Source organism: Rhinolophus hipposideros (genome assembly GCF_964194185.1).
Source record: "Rhinolophus hipposideros genome assembly, chromosome: 19".
Lineage (NCBI taxonomy): Eukaryota > Metazoa > Chordata > Mammalia > Chiroptera > Rhinolophidae > Rhinolophus > Rhinolophus hipposideros.
In genome coordinates, this window is record NC_138065.1 from 14,352,366 (window position 1) to 14,369,472 (window position 17,107).

Consider the following 17,107-nt stretch of genomic DNA (forward strand, 5'->3'; position numbering starts at 1 on the left):
GAAAACATTTATCCATAAAGACACGTGTGCTCCAATGTTCATTGCAGCTTTGTTTACGGTGGCCAAGACATGGAAACAACCAAAATGTCCTTCAATAGATGAATGGATAAAGAAGTTGTGGTATATATACCCAATGGAATACTATTCGGTGTTAAGGAAAGATGATATAGGAACATTTGTGACAACATGGATGGATCTTGAGAGTATAATGCTAAGCGAAATAAGTCAGACAGAAAAAGCAGAGAACCCTATGATTTCACTGATATGTGGTATATAAACCAAAAACAACAAAAGAACAAGACAAACAAATGAGAAACAAAAACTCATAGACACAGACAATAGTTTAGTGGTTACAAGAGGGTAAGGGGGGTGGGGGGAGGGAGATGAGGGTAAGGGGGATCAAATATATGGTGATGGAAGGAGAATTGACTCTGGGTGGTGAACACACAATAGGATTTATAGATGATGTAATACAGAATTGTACACCTGAAATTATGTAATTTTACTAACAATTGTCATCCCAATAAATTAAAAAAAAAAGATCTCATTAGATGACAGATTTACTGCCAATCAGGAAACGTTAAATAAAAAGGTCCTCAAAAATTTTTTTTCATATCCAATCTTGTAAAGATTAAAAACCTTTCATATCCAATCTTGTAAAGATTAAGCAGTATTTTGAAAGACATAGGAATACATATCTAATACCCAGCTTAAAAAATAAACCATCACCAACACATTAAATTCCTCCTTGTGTAATTCCCCCCATAACTTCCCTCTCTTCCTGTGATTTTTCATATTTTTATTCATATGTGTATATCTCTAAGCAATAAAGTTTATTACATAATGTTATACACATGGTCTCATACTATATATATCCTCTGTCTTGTTTCCTTCGAGCAACCTTACCTTTGTGAGTCATCCAAGTTCATTCGTGTAGTTTAATTTTCATTGCCATTTTAGAACTAGGAAATTATTTATCCATTCTACTTGTGACAGATATTTAGGTTGCTTCCAATTCTTTGTTATAAGCAATACTACTCCAGAAATTCTTGGAAATCTTAGTTTATACTGGAAGTGGACTTGCTGGATCATAAGGTTGGTACATCTTCAACTTTACCAGAACGTTGCCAGACTGTTCTTTAAAATATACCAGTTTCTATTCCCATCAATACTGCATGAGAGTCCATTCCCCACATCATTTCAACACTGGTTATTATCAGACTTTTTAATTTTTGTCCACCTCATAGGCTTTCAGTTATTACCTTACTGTGGATTTCCCTTATTAAATGAAATTAAATATCTTTTCATATACTTATGGGCCATTTGTGTTTCTTCTGTTCTTCACTTCTGTCCATTTTTTAGTTGGGTTATTTGTCTTGTTTTTAATTCATAAGGGTTGTTATACATTGAGTATGCAAATCCCCTTTTAATCATATGTGTGGCAAATGTCCTCTCAGTTTTTGTTATCTCTTTATGGTTTCTTTCAATGGAATGAAGTTCTTAATTTCAATGTCAGATTTTTCCTTAATGGTTTTGTTTTCGTGTCTTGAGAAGTCCTTCCCCTCTCTAATATCATGAAGATATTCTCCTTTATTTTTAGAGGTATTACAGCATACAGATTGAGCATGGACTCTAAAGGCAGACTATTCACTCGTGGTATGATCTTGGGCAATTACCTCTCTGTGATTTGGTTTCCTCATATGTAAAGAACAACAATATCTACCTCATAACATTGTGTGATGATAAACTCATCATTATCTGTAAAGGGGTCAGTACAATGCCTGGTAAGCAGTAAGCATTCAGCAAGTGTTGGCCAGCATTATCATTATTGCTTTAAATCTGTCTTCCCTAATTAAACCTTTACTATAGCAAGAATTTATTCTGTTGAGATATTAGTTTCCATATATGCAATGAATATAAACACAGGCTCTATATTCCATTCCACTGGTTTGTCTGTCTCAGTGCCAGTACTGAGTGTCAGTGTCACACTGCCTTACTTACTGTAGCTTTATAATCTTTATGTCTGTAGATAAAGCACTTCTCATTTCTTGGTTTTCATCAGGAATGTTTTGGCTTTAAGAGTTCTCAGACCAAAATGACCTCACCAAGTTCCACAAAGACTTGTTGTGAATTGCTTGGCAGTGCATTGATTTATGTCAATTTGGGGAGAATTGACATCTTTAGTTTTCTGACGTGAGCAATTACAGAAAGAAATTTGTTAAAATTTCCCATTATGATTCTGGATTTTCCCATTTCTCCTTTCAGTTTGGTCAGTTTTGGTTTACGTACTCTGAAGCTTTGTTACTAGGCTTATTAGGAACATACAAATTGAAGGCTTTTATCTTCCTGGTGAATTGAACTGATAACCATTATGAAGCACCACTGTGAAGAGACCGTCTTCATTTCTAACAAGATCTTTTGCCCTCAAGCCTATTTTATCTGATATTAATACACTATATGAGCTTTCTTTTGATTTGTTTTTCCATAATGTATCTTTTTCTATCCTTTTACTTTCCGGCTTATAATATCCTTACATTTTAGATATTTCTCTTGCATTAACTTGGATTTACTCTTTTTCTAATCTGATACTTCTGTCGTCTAAATGGAACGTTTACATTTAATAGTATTAATGATATATTTGGATATTTGGACTATTTTCTCCTTTACTATGTTTATTGGTGAATTATTTAATCGATTTCCCAGTGTTCAATCCACTTACATTCCTGTTTATTTTAAATATATGGCTGGATTTGATTTGCTAGTATTTTGTTTAGAATTTTTGCATCTACGTTCATGAGTAAAGACTGACCAATAATTTACCTCACTTGTATCTAGTTTGGATATCAACGTTACACTGTTTTCAGAAAGGCTGATAAAGTGTTCCCCTTTTTCTAGTTATCTACAAAATTTTGTGGAAGGTTGGAATCAATTTTCTTAAATGTTTGGTAGATCTCACTTGTAGAATCATCTTGGCCATGTATTTTCTTAGTGGGAAGCTTTAAAATCACTGATCCTCTCTTCATGGTTTTAGGAATTGGCGATGCCATTCACACTGCATTCCACAATTAGATTTTTCTATTTTTTTCTTGATTCAGTTTTGGTAAGTTGTTTTTCTAGAAAGTGTCCATTTCTCCTAGGTTTTCAAATATCTTTTTATAAAATTATTCAGGATAATCTCTTTATCTTTTTAACCTCTGCTGCATCTATATTATGTCCCCCTTCTCTTTTTTTTTCTTGGGTAACCTTGCTGTAGATTTGTCAGTCTTTTTAAAGAACCAAATTTGTTTTTTTTTTATTCTCTCTCCTGAATTTTGTTTCAATTTCATTAACTTCTGTTAGTAAAAAGTTGAGCTTCTTACGTTCTATGTTCTTTGTGGATATGATAAACATGCGATAAATATAAATCTTAAGGATAAAGAAGTTGGGTTTTGCAGACCAATTACTTACCATCCAAACTGTTATCAATTTCAATATTTTCAGACATTATTGAATTGTTTGTGCTGTAGCTCAGACCAAGAACCATTTGAAGATCTGAGAGATTCAGTCGTGCTGTTAGTTCACCACTTCTATCCCCAACCTACAACCACAAGCATTTACATTTTAGAGTAATACTTAAAGACAAAGAACGGTGAAAATCAGTTGAAAATGTTGTGAATCTAAAACTGGAAGAAAATAGAGAGAAATGAAAATAGTTGTATTAGAATTATGAGACCATGAAGGAAATGGGTTTCTTCATTAATAGCTTTTTTAGAGAATAAAGAAAGAAGGAAAGTTTCTAAAATATGACAACAGGACAGCTAATTATAGTCTATCAATTCTTTAGTTCTCTAAATATTAGATTGCTCTCAATCTCTGTGATCATATTAAATAATAATGTGGTTATTCTGTGACACATTAACTTGGTATCCCACGAATAAAATTTCCTTAGAATATTTTATATCCATACTATAGTAATAGTTAACATTTATTTGTTAAGCTGACACATTATATATACATTATCTCTAATCCTTATAATGCTTTGCAAGGTGGATATTATTCCCATTTTACAGATGAGAGAAATGAGCCCGAGAGAAGGTTTCCAAGCTCAAATAACCAACAAGTGGCAGAACTGTAACAGGAACCAGTTCTTGATGCAAAAAACAGCATTTTCCTTCCATACCATGCTACTTTTCCATGTAGAAATGGGGGTATGATGGAGGCCTACTTTGGTGATCTTTCTATTCCCCTGTGCCCAGCCTTATCTTCCTGTCTTCCTACATGAAGCACAGGGCAAACATACCTCGGATCTGTATATCAAAATGCTTTCCGCACTTTTGATGCCAACAGAATATATAATTCAATTTATTACTGAGCCATATAGGAACAATCTAGAGAATAGGACTTTCCCAGACTGTTGGGGTTCAAATCCCAATTTTGTCAGTTACTGGCTCTGTGATTGGGGAAAGTCAACTCAACCTCTCCACGCACTAGTTTCCTCATGTGTAAAATAGGGAGATACCTCACAGGGTTTGTGAGGATTAAATGAATTAGTATAAAGTGCTAAGAATAGCATCTTGCTCACAGTACATGCTAATAAGTGAATCACAATAGCACCGATAGCAATTTTTCAGCTTCATACCTCTCTTGAAATTTCCAAGTGCTTTTCAGCAAAATGCATTGCTTGATCGTGATTTCCTAGAGCAGTGTATGCATTTCCTAAGCTCCAACATGCTCTTCCTTCACCAATTCTACAAAATAATGCAAAGCTAACATGCAGTTATCTGAAAGGAGGTCTGTACAGAGAATAAAAGCTATCTACCAGTAATTAAAGGTATAAACAATGCTTTGGATGTATTTGATCTTTCATATAAAGAACATATTATCATAATACTTGAGACATATTAGAATACCCAGATAATACAGAGCTCAAAGTATTGAAACATCTTTTCAAAACATGCAATGTATTATAAAATCTCAGGGATAGGTCTCCTAGTTCAACTACCCCATTTTCTTTCTATGACAGCCTTACCAGGTAATCATTCAGTCTGTCTGAACACCATCAGGGGAGAGAAGCCAATACCTCTTGAGGTAGCATACTTCATTTTGAACAACTGTACAGAAAAGTTCTTCATACTGAGGTAAAAATCTGTCTTCCTAAAGTAAACATCACAGACTAAAGGCCTGCACAGATATGCTATTTTTCATTCAGTAGAGAAAAAAAAATTAGCCATTAACACTAAAAATAGAAGATTACATATAAAACTCAGGACATCTAGCTTCTCTTTAAAAAGAGGAGAATCTAGACATAATGGACCCGTGTTCCTGCCTGGCAACAACTAGATGGAGCTTCGGAGCAGCTGTCCCCTTTACATTGGGCCTTTCTATCTCCAAGTTCACCACAATTCATGCACTCATCTAGTCAGGAGGACATCTGTAGGCAATGGAATTTGTGACCTTGATAGATGAATGGAACTCCAAGCAAATATAATCATTGGGAGGATCTCCAGGAGGAGCTAGGGCTTATGGAAGTTCTCGCACTCCAATAATCGTGAGAACCCTATACATGAGAACCCTACAGGAAGAACTCTGTTACAATAAAGCTCTGTGGTTCTAACTTCCCCTTCCATCAACTTCCTTTCCCTTCTATAAATACCCCTCATCTTGGCACGCAGGCCAGAGCATACACACAGACGTGGCTTGCCATGTCTGTATGCACTGGGTTGCAACCCTTTCTTTTTCCTAAATAAATCCTTTCTGGTGACTAAACACTTAGTCGATACTATTTTTCAGTCGACAACCTATTTACTGAACTTGGTTCAAGGCTATAGGAACCAGTCTAATCCTTTTAACACAAGCTAGCCCTTCAAACAATAATATGCATAAAATGTTATTGAAATAGAAGAAATTCCTTAAGGAATTAAAAAGGAAACAAAGAAATTTAAAGGAAAAATTCTAGGGTTTGAACAATGCATACTTGTGTTTTACTATAGCTATATGTAAAAGGGATATAACATACCTGTCCTTTAGCTCCTGAGCGATTGCTAAGTGCTTCAGATGATAATCAATGGCCTTTTCATAGTCTTGCAGCAAAGTATATGTGTTTCCAAGACTGTAACAAGACTGTGCTTCCACAGCTCTGTCTTTAAGCTGTCGAGCCAATAGTAGTGTCTTTCTAAAACAAGAGATTAATTCTTATATAATTATCATTTTTATTTTTGGCCATAATCATAAAACTCTCACTTTTCCAACCTGCCTTTAAAGCAAATCTGTTTTAGAGCCTAATATCCCATATTTTCTGCACTATTTTCAGATGAAATGGAAAGAAGACTTTGAAACACAAAAAGACAAATCCAGACATTTATAATAAGAACCCTATTAATTTTCCAGAGAAAAGTAGTGACACATGAGATTAAGTGCCTCTAAATATTAACATAGTATTTTTAACTTTTGAAAAACCGTTTCCTGTTATAGTGCCAATAACTTAAAGAGACTTTTGTTCACATAACCTCTCTCTCCAATCACACTGTTGCCTTTACATTTTGTCAAAACTTAAAATACTTAAATTCTTATGTGTAGGCCGTTAGTTACCAACTCGTGAAAAATATTAAATACTACATTTAAACATTAACCAAATTCTACCCAATACATACGAAATCATCGATGAGAAGCTAGGGAGGCAGTTAAGAGCACGGATCCTAGAGCCAGACTGTCTGGGTTCAAATCCCAACTTTGCCAGTTATGGTACTAGCTCTGTAATTGGGGGAAGTCACTCAACCTCTGTATGCACTAGTTTCCTCATATGTAAAATGGGGAGATACCTCACAGGGTTTGTGAGGATTCAATGAATTAATATAAAGTGCTAAGAATAGCATCTTGCTCACAATACATGCTAATAAATATTACTTTTGTTTTGTTGTTATCATCAGTGCTTAAACATATAGATGCTTTTGGATCCAATAATTTATATGACTCTTTCCTACAATTTCTGCTAAGTAGTATAATACTTCATGTCAATTATAACTATATGAAAATAAGTATATGATAATGGGTGTTTTTTTAAAAAGCAAACAAACCTGAAATTATATATGTAATGATGATACCTTCAAAGCTGTCCCCTTGGGAGGCTACACACTTACTTTAACAGTGTCTATCCTCTCAAACATTTTTGGAAGATTTCTGCAGTTGCCCTCAGATGCTATGGCATGACCCTTTCTGGCACACCATTATTCTTTGAGGGTATAGTTAATTTGTAAATGATCAGAAATCTTTCTGAAACCAAATTCAATTACTAAAGTAAGCTTACCAAACTACTGCTTTCTTCCTGAAGGATACAGATCTATAATGTTAAAAGAGTCTTCTAATGTGGCCATGAAAATAATTCCAAAGGAGATTTCCAAAAATTTTGGTTAAAAATATGTGTAAAGCTCTGAGTTCTAGACGCTTATAGGGGATGGGGGTAAGTTTCATTACTTTAGACTCATGCTTCTTAAGTTAAATAGCCAACATCCACTTTATTACAGAACTTTTCAGTACTTACTACAAGTATATCATTTATTAATTAAAACTTTTCTGTGTCTTTTAGCTGTAAAATATAAGAAACATATTTTTTAAATTAGAATATATACTCCTTATATAGTGATCTATTTTATTTGGGAAGATATTTCATATCTAACTACTCAACAAATACCATTAATCGATAAAGTAGGGTAAGGTGACATTCTAGTTTTTCAGATGGACCCAGAGCAATTTTACCTTTTTTCTTTAGATGGCAAAATATTCAGAATGCTCTCACATTCTTTAACAATAAACACAAACCAACCAAGTGTCCTTGGTTCACTCAAACTGGCTCCTGCCAAAGTCTGTCTGCATGGGCCTTCAATCCCCACTAATCAGGGAAAACTCCAAACAATCTGGAAAGCACAGACCAGACAGCCTTAGGCAGTCTAAACTCTGCTATCGCCTATGTTTGAAGCCTGCTGACAGATTAGAAAGACTTGCCACAGAAGAAGCTGGGATTGCCAATTTCTCAGGTCAGTAAATGGGGCAGGGCCTCAGCTCATAGTGAGGATCAAAGATGGGCAGAGAGAGTGGGAGGAGAACTGCTCAAAAAGGGAAAAAACTCAGTGATCACTAGTGGAAACGAGGGCATATTTTTGTTATCAGGCTTTCTTGTGGTCTTTCTGCAAACCCATAATTGGGTGAAAAAAAGTACATTAATATACACAGTACACATGCTAAACAGGTTTTAAAAACTTTAAAAATTAAGAATTTCATTTAAAAACAGTTTTGAAGATAAAAACTCATAAAAATATAAAGGAGTCATACTACTGCTATTAAGTCTTAGGTACAATAATATTTATTGAGCACTGTGTACCAGATACTATGCTAAGTGAGTGTTTAATATGTTCGTCCATTGAATCCTCACAACAATCCCCAAAGCAAGGTCTTGATGGCCTCTGTTACAGATGAGAAACCGAGGAGGCTTAGAAACCCAAGTTCCTGCTGCTAGTATGTAGCAAAAAGCAGGTTTTAAACCCAAAGCCTATGATTTCATAGGACAGTATAACTACTCGATTTACATTTATCTACAGAAATATCAGACTAACTTGTAGTATTCAGAGGCAGTTTCAAATTCACCAAGAAATATATATGCATTTCCAAGGTTGCTGTATGCTCTTCTTTCAGCTGCTTTATCTCCAAATTCTTTTGCTATAAGGAGACGCTGAAACAGAAAATTTTAATTAGATATAGCCATAAGAAAAGGATAATATAATCACTGTGCAAAACACTGATGGAGAAAATGACTTGGCTCCAAAGTCTTGCGCTGTACCTGCTCATGAGCTATAACTGCATCCCTGAAGTTGCCAAGGAGGTAATGTGTGTTTCCGAGATTTCCAAAGGCACGTCCTTGGGCTGCTCGGTCTCCCAAAGCAGTCACTAGTGATAGGTTTTCCCTAAGTGATAACAAAAAGTTGTGAAAAAATAAGTTTGAGAAAAAAAAATTATTGATTTGATTTACAAGTCTTTTTATTAAAAAAAAAAACACTTAATAAGCCTACAGTCATAATGTGCCACATTTTAAAGATATCTCTAAGATGGAGGGTGATTATAGGAAATAGCTGGGAACACTTTACTGAACCATTCAGGTAGGTTTCTGCCCAGAGTCAAGGACAGAGTTATTCTTGGAACCACTATAGATAAGAAGTTCTATGAAATTCTATCAATCTAAGACTAAATTTACTCCAGATAACTTAGCCTAACCATTTGTTTTTGCCACTAAGTGGCACTGGTCTGCAGTTTAAATGAAAGCTTTCCAAGGGAGGGAATTATTACTAACACAACACTGTGACATTTTAGCAATAATTTGATGGTTTATTTTTACTTGCTAGTCCCAAATTTAAAAATCTTTTGCCAAACACAGAAACTTACTACCAGATAAAGAATGCATGGTGGAGCCACTTAGATGGGCCACGTGACTGCCTCAGTGCTACTCACTCATAATAATCCACAGCTGCCTGCAGAGCGCTTCTCACTTCTTCTGGAAATTCTCCTGTGTCCTGAGGACCAGGGCAGCCAAAACTTTTCCCTTTGGCGTGATACACATTTCCAAGATTGTAAAGTGCTCTTGCTTCTCCCACCTAGATGAAGATATCAGCAGAGTTTACATTCTGAAATCAGAAGTCAGATATTATAATGCCTATCACATATACGTATTGGTAATATCCTTGATATTACGGTCAAGAGAAAGAAAGGTTTACACTCGCCATCCAAACAAAACCAAATGAATGATTACTTATGAAAAAAGGACCTCTCATTATTTTATTTTTTTCCTCTATTTAAAAATTTGTATGTTTCTCTTTTTCTTCGATTCTTCTAAGAATATTTTCTTTTTTTGGTATTAACTTTTAGATACAGAATAATTAAATAGAATTAAAACACAAAGCAATTTCAGTGAGAACATCTGGCCTACTATCTGATGTTTCCTTATTACCTTGTCATTAAGCTCTCTAGAAATGCCTAGGTGTCGCTGACAACAAACTATTGCTTCATCAAAATTTCCAAGAACTTTTAAGGTGTTGCCCAGATTACCACTAGCTTTGGCTTCCCCCAACTGGTCTCCAATAGTCCTGGAAGAAGGAAAAAAAAAAAGCAAGTGATGTTAAAAATATAATGAGACCAGAGTACAGTTTTCCCTACTGGACAACTGACATGCTTAAGAAGGGCCCATTAGCCTTGAAACCTACTTTAAATAAAAATTTAAAAGTTACATTTCTGTATTTAAATTTAATTAATTTTAATTAATTAAATTAAACTCTAGGGTCATTTCACTACTATTCATTCATTTAATTAAACTCTGTTCAGCCTAAAGATTTTAAAATGCAAAGCTATTAAATTAGAACTCACTAAATGTGTTAGTTTTTTAAATTGAATACAAATACTTAAAAACCGACAGTTAATTTAAAGAATGTTAAAAAGCTTAAATTAATTACCTTGCAAGAGTTAAATCATGATGATGATATTCTAATGCTTTAGCATAATCATGCAAATAGAAATAAGCATTGCCCAGCTGGCTGTAAATAGCACTAAGTGTTTTTAGGTCTTCAGTTCCAACTTGAACTGCAGCTTCAAAGAATGACACACCAGCACGGCAGTCTCCTGATTTACACAGACGTTCCCCTTCCAAGGCCAGTTCTAGGCAAGAAGCTTCCATTCTATAAAATTATATAGGACAGACATTTACAACATTACATTATAATTGCACCACAGTGTGTTTAACTTCCAGTAATGTAATTTAAATATGGACTGTGGCTACCCTGGCTCAGAACAGCTGCCTCTATAATTGAAGTATATACAAGTATATGTTACTGATAAAACAGTAAACCATTATTTATAGCAAGAGCTAATTTGCCTAATCAAATGTCTCCCGAGTTTTAGAGGTCTTTTATAGACAATAGCTAAATATCTCTATATGGAGCCCATTTTAATTGGCTCACCCAGAGCAATCCACTTTACCAATGAGAGAACCTAAAATAGTGTTTCCTAGACTGCTGAGTTGTGGTAGACTTACCGGATTTCCTGAGAGTTTGGGGAGAAAAGTGAAGTCTTATCATTTAATACTGTATCCAGGTACCCAGGTAATTTATCACCTGTCTATGAACCCATCCTACCATCCATCTCTCTCTCTCTCTCTCTCTTTCTCATACAAACACACACACACACACACACTCTCTCTCTCTCTCTCTCTCTCTCTCTCTCTCTCTCTCTCTCTCTCTCTCTTTTCTTACCACCACACGATCACTGTACCTTAGAAAAATAAAGGAACAAAACATCTTGATCTACAAAGGCACACTTCCATATGAGAACTAAGTGTCAAGAAACTACGAAACTTGAATGACTTCAAGATTTACAGAAATTCTAATTTCCAAAGTCTGTCACAGAATTCTAAAAGTCAGAAGAATTAAGTTACTGTGACTATATCTAAGGAGAAAAAGCACCAATCCTTTGGGTTCTAACCTTAAACTTTAATAGGTGCCCTTCATGAAAGTTGCCATTGTGTTTCTTCGACATTTTCGTGACTTCTGCCATGTCTACGTACTACCTAATCATTCACTTAAATGTGTTTCTATAATTTGGCACACATCAAAAAAGTCTAGCTTCATCCAAAGCAGTATCTGTGAAACTGTGAATTTGATGCGATACTTTAATTTTCTAATGCACCTTAAAACAAATACGCATTAAAATAAAAAGCAAATAAAATCCCCTTATGTAACACCAGTGGTATGCCTATCACCCTTTGGAAACCTCTGGTTTAGCTCATCAAACATTTTCTTTTTTCTTTTTTTAAATTTATTTATTGGGGTGACAATTGTTAATGAAATTACATAATTTTCGGTGTACAATTCAAACATTTTCATTTTCAGAGCAGCACTAAATTACTCCTTACTAGAATTAGCTTTGAGCAAACTCTAACGAAGCAGTGGTTCTTAATCCTGGCTGCACAACAGCAGTTTATATGGAGTGCTTTTTAAAACTCTCAATGCTGGGTCCCACTCTCTGGGGGCAATGTCTGGCCCTCAATATTTTTTAAAAGCCCCCAGGTAATTCCAATAGATAAGCCAGGATTGAGAATCACTACTTCAACAGGAAATGTGAATTAAACAACCATCTGCTCACCCTAAATTCATTTAAATATATGACTGTACTTTTATATTTCTAGTAGGTTAACATGTTTCTTCAGGTGCTGTTTTTTAGCCTATAAAAAACAGCAAACAAAACTTCAAGGTTCCTTAGAGCCATATATTAAAATGAATAAATCTGATGAAGCTAAAAGAAAAGTCTGGACTAAGATTAACAGAGCCAATTACAAAAGCTCAAAGCCAGCTTCTGGATCAGAATAGCAGATTTATGTAGTCATCTCTGAGAGGTAATTTTCAAGTTTTATTTCCAGGTGTCTTTTTTATAATTCAAGTGATTTCGCCAAAGGCTACTGTTTGTTCAGTTAGAGTAGTGATTTCACCCTCACTTTATGAGTCGGGGCTAAATGATGCAAGTAAACTCTATTTAACATTTTGCTTCAACATTAGACTAAGTTAATTAGATACAGGAGGGAAGATCTAAAGCACATGGAAAAGTCAGTTAAATCAGAAACCTTAAATTGTTATATTTATGTTTCTTTATGTCACTTCAAATTTAAAAAGTCAATTTTTGTTTTTCACCAGTGAAAATTGTCCTTTAGAACTATATTTTTGAAAATGAAAGATTTCATAAAAGAAAAAAGTTAGAGTATTTTTGTTTAAGGGTTTTCTGAGGTTACTGGTATAGTATTCTGTGTATGGCGAGAAATGAGTCAGCAAAAGATTAATATATAAAAGTGTGATTTTATTAAAGGGTTCTTTTGCTAGATGAGACTAGTTGTCTTTGTCTAAATACTGAAACCATTGAACATCTAAGAATTATCATAGGGAAAAAATTGGAAAAGATATTTTTACATATAAAATCGTTTTTCTATTAAAAATTTTTAATTTAATCACGATTCCAATTATGTAAAAAAATTATATACTGAACCATTTCACTGCTAGGAAATATATACATAATAGCTATATGTATACAAATTTAAAAAGATATATATAAAAGTATGTTAGCATCAGCAAAAGAACCACAAACAACTTAAATGTCCATCGATAGACTATTGGTTAAAAAAATGACATGCCACCATACAAGGAACTATCAGTGATGGCACATGATTTCACTGAAGGGAGGGAGAGAAATGGTCACACAGAGCAGCACCATCACTTCAGGGCCAGGAAATCAGCGATAAGGTAAAACTAGCTTCATGTGTAAGACAAATGAAAAATGGAAGTTGACAAGTGTTTGCCTATGTCCACACAGAACAGAGAAGTGGCTTCTTCAAATAAATATCTTCACCACAAATATTTGACCTTCGGGATTTAAACTTACACAACATTATACTGGAACTATCAATCCAAATGACGTTGCGTCTAACAAAATTTGGCTAGAGGCTGAATGGTGTCACACGTGCTACAAATTTTTAAAAGGTATTTTATATCATTCTATTAACAGTGATGGCAAACGCCATACAGCTGCCCCTGAAGTCCACGAAGTGAAACTACCCTACAGGAAAAAATACTTTAGAAAAATTATTTCAGTAACTGATGCTTGAAATAAAGTCCCAAACTCTCTAGTTTATGATTAATTCTGAGATATATTATGACTCGGGTATATTTTATTAAAAAGAAGTCAATCTTCTGGCAAAATCTCTGACCCCTCAATCAAATATACCTGCAAAATAGTCAAGACAGGTTGGTTTATAAATTTTTTAGAAGATCATTAAATAGTAACAGAGAAAGTAATTTCATATCCTCTCTGTCTCTATGAGAGAATAGAATTACTTCATTTGTTTACCAGCTGGTTTGAAAACAAAGACCATACCCAGAACAGAAGACAAACCAGGGAAATTCTTCATTAAAATACATCCCACATAAAAGTTTCTTTTATTCTTCTAAATGGCCTATCTAGTTGTATAATCAAAAAAGTACATTTCTAATAACTATAAATAATTACATTACTACTATCCTTGACCGAAATGTTTTCATTTTTGCTAATTGACTATTATGGCTGTAATTCCTCATTTTCTGCAAACCCTTTTTATAAAACTTTTTATATTTTCTTATTAATTTTAACTTTTCTTCCACACTAGATTTGTTTTCTTTACCTCCTTAATTTTGGTTTGTGTTCACAATGAGGCAGGTTAGGTGGCCTAGGAAATTGACAACCCCCTCCAGGATACAATGGGAGGTGCCCCACTGGTTAACACAAGTAACAAGTGACTGCATCCAGTACCTGCAGCTGGACAAAAACAAGAACCAGTTTCATCCAGTTAGGCTCATCGCTATGACTGGGACCGGCCCTTTAGCTAATCATAAGGTCATTATAATCTCATTTACATTGCGGTTATTACGACTCCCATCATGCATCTGATGCCATGACAGTTCCAGAGGAACCAAATAAGGAAGAAAAGGTGGGGAAACGGAGGGTCCTGCCCAGTGCGGGGAGATGAATGAATCACATCAATGGGACACCAATTCCCACCCAGGGAGGGATAAAAATCCCCATCGTGAATTCCTCAGGGAGACTCGTTCTCTGAGTTTGCTTACACTTTTCAAGCGTGTACTTTCATTTTCATTAAATCACTTTTGCTTTCCTGCATCTGTCTCACTGCTGAATTCTTTCTTCTGCAGAGACAAAAACCCCAGTCACCGCTGCTCTGGGTCGAGTCCTCTCGTGGACAAGGCCGTGAGCCTCCGTGACAACAGTATATCAATGAGCAAAAGGGGATTAAAGCCTTTATGCTACATCATTTTAAAAGACTTAATATTGATTATGTACAAATCGGACTCTCCCTTCAAATGCTTAAGAATAAATGATGGGGCTCAGGATTCAAAACAAGACTGCTCTGCATCTTCAGCATCCGGCTTTCTGTCTCCTGTGGCTGCCAAATATCTTTTATAGACCTTAGCCCATTCTATGTGTTCTAATTGGGCATCAACCTATCCCATTATCAGTCCTAGCCCCATAAACAATTTTCATCCATTCAATTTCCCTCATATATCTAGTTATTCTAGTATCCTTTGTTAAAGGGAAAGCAGAACGAAATTATCTTGATTTAAACTTAAATAGTGATTGGTAACTTAATTTTAAAAATGATTTTATCCTGTATTAAATTTAATTCTCAAAATAACACTCTACAAAGAATTCAACACCCAAATTGTATTCCTTTACAACTTATGTGCAACAGTCTAATTTTTACAATATTAAAAAGTATTAAAATGTTGATTATTCATAGTAACAAGTATAAACAAGAAAATTTCTCAAAGAAATACAAAACTAGAGAAACCAGTATAACAAACCTGATATATCCATCTTTCAACATCAACAATTACCAATTACCAATATACCAACAATTACCTGGTATATTATCAATGTTTCATCTCTACTTCCATCCTCACTCTCCAACCCCATTCTTTTTAAGTACACTCTAGAAAGCATATGATTTCATTTCTAAATATTTTAGTATGTATCTCTAAAAGGAGTCATTTTCAAAAAATGTATCATAATACTATTATCATACCTAAAAAGATTAAATTACTTAAACTAAACCAGATACTGTTTTAAAGTTTAGAAACTAATTCCATTTTACTATCAATCTCCATTTCTCTATATCTTCACCATTATGTTGCAAAATATGTCATAAATCATTCTGATTCTCTCTCAGGAGGTGCCTTAGGGTCCAAAGAATTATTACATTTAAAACTTGCAAACTCATTGTGCCACAGAAGCTCCGCGGGATAGATGAGACCCTCCACAATGAAAGATGGATAAAAGATTACATGCTAAGTGTTAATTACAGTATAATAACAACTTACACTAGGCCATGACTCCTACCATAAGGGATAGAAACTATTATCTGCAATTACACAACAATCCAATCAACGTACAGAATGCTGCTCGTAGGGCGCTGTTGAAGCCCGAGATTTATTTTGTACATTCTAACTAAAATTAAAAGAGATTTAAGTTTCTTTTAGTGAAGTCCTATGCCAATGTATGACCACATCTGACCTGTGCTGTATCATGGGAAAAGGACAAATCTAAGACCTTCCTACAGGCAGAAGTACAATCCACTCATCTTCCCTACTGCTCTGACAGTATAAAGTACACCAGTCTTGAAAACATTTAGCAAGGCAGATAAACATCTTATTAGGTTCATCTTATGGTTATATCCGATGAAGGTCAACGGACATTCCATCAAATGTGGACTATGAGCCAGACAACATGCTAGGCATCGTGGCTACCCCACGGAAGCTAACGGTCACAGAAGGGAGTGGCCAGGGAGGAAGGCACAAACACAAATGAATTTTAATATAGTGGGTGCTAAGAAAGAGATATGCACAGGATGTTATGTGAGCACAGGGAGGGCACATAGCCAAACTACGGCATTTAGAAATGGTTTCCAGGAGGAGGTAATTCAAGCTGAATCTTAGATATTGAGTAGAATTAGCAAAACAAAGAAAGTGGGAAGGGCATTCCAGTCATAGGATGTAGCAGGATCAAAGGCACTGTAACATGGAAAACAGGACATGTACAGGGAACCAGAGCTCAAAGTGAAAGGTGAGGACTGGAAGCAACGACGGAGAGATAGGCAGAGGCCAGATAATGGAAACTCCCGTGTACTGTTAAACTTGGCTCCGTCCTACAGGTGACCAGCAGCCACCATAGGGATTAAGTAGAGGTTGAATGGTTAGCTCTGTGTATTTAGACTGAGCCCTCTAGTGGCAAATTAAAAAGATGAATTCCAGGAGGATAAGAATGGAGAATGGAGGGAAGACGTCTACAGGGAAGACGATGGGGGCCTGAACTATGGCAGTGGTGGGGGGAAGAGCCAGGTGGGTAGATGAATCCAAGCACCATTTGGGAGGTAAAACTGGCAAGGTTTCATGCTGGACACAGAGTGAGAAGGTTAGAAGGTACGTAAGTTTCTGGAACCATGCCCAAAAGGTAGACTGAGGGCATTTCATATATTACAAGCTCATTTTAATTATGCTGAATGTCT

At 35.2% G+C, this 17,107-nt stretch overlaps 1 protein-coding gene across 3 annotated transcripts in view; it reads right to left on the minus strand.

The window, feature by feature from the left end:
- Positions 1-17,107, minus strand: part of GPSM2 (G protein signaling modulator 2) — a 57,149-nt gene that overhangs the window by 21,186 nt on the left and 18,856 nt on the right. For all 3 annotated transcript variants that reach the window (XM_081026302.1, XM_081026301.1, XM_081026303.1), the window contains 8 exons: positions 10,470-10,691; positions 9,971-10,106; positions 9,475-9,617; positions 8,810-8,933; positions 8,586-8,701; positions 5,996-6,151; positions 4,619-4,727; positions 3,448-3,577 (listed from right to left, as the gene is read on the minus strand). In XM_081026302.1, the coding sequence (XP_080882428.1) occupies positions 3,448-3,577; positions 4,619-4,727; positions 5,996-6,151; positions 8,586-8,701; positions 8,810-8,933; positions 9,475-9,617; positions 9,971-10,106; positions 10,470-10,690 (1,135 nt within the window). In that variant the 5' untranslated portion in view covers position 10,691. The remainder of the gene's footprint in view (positions 1-3,447; positions 3,578-4,618; positions 4,728-5,995; positions 6,152-8,585; positions 8,702-8,809; positions 8,934-9,474; positions 9,618-9,970; positions 10,107-10,469; positions 10,692-17,107) is intronic.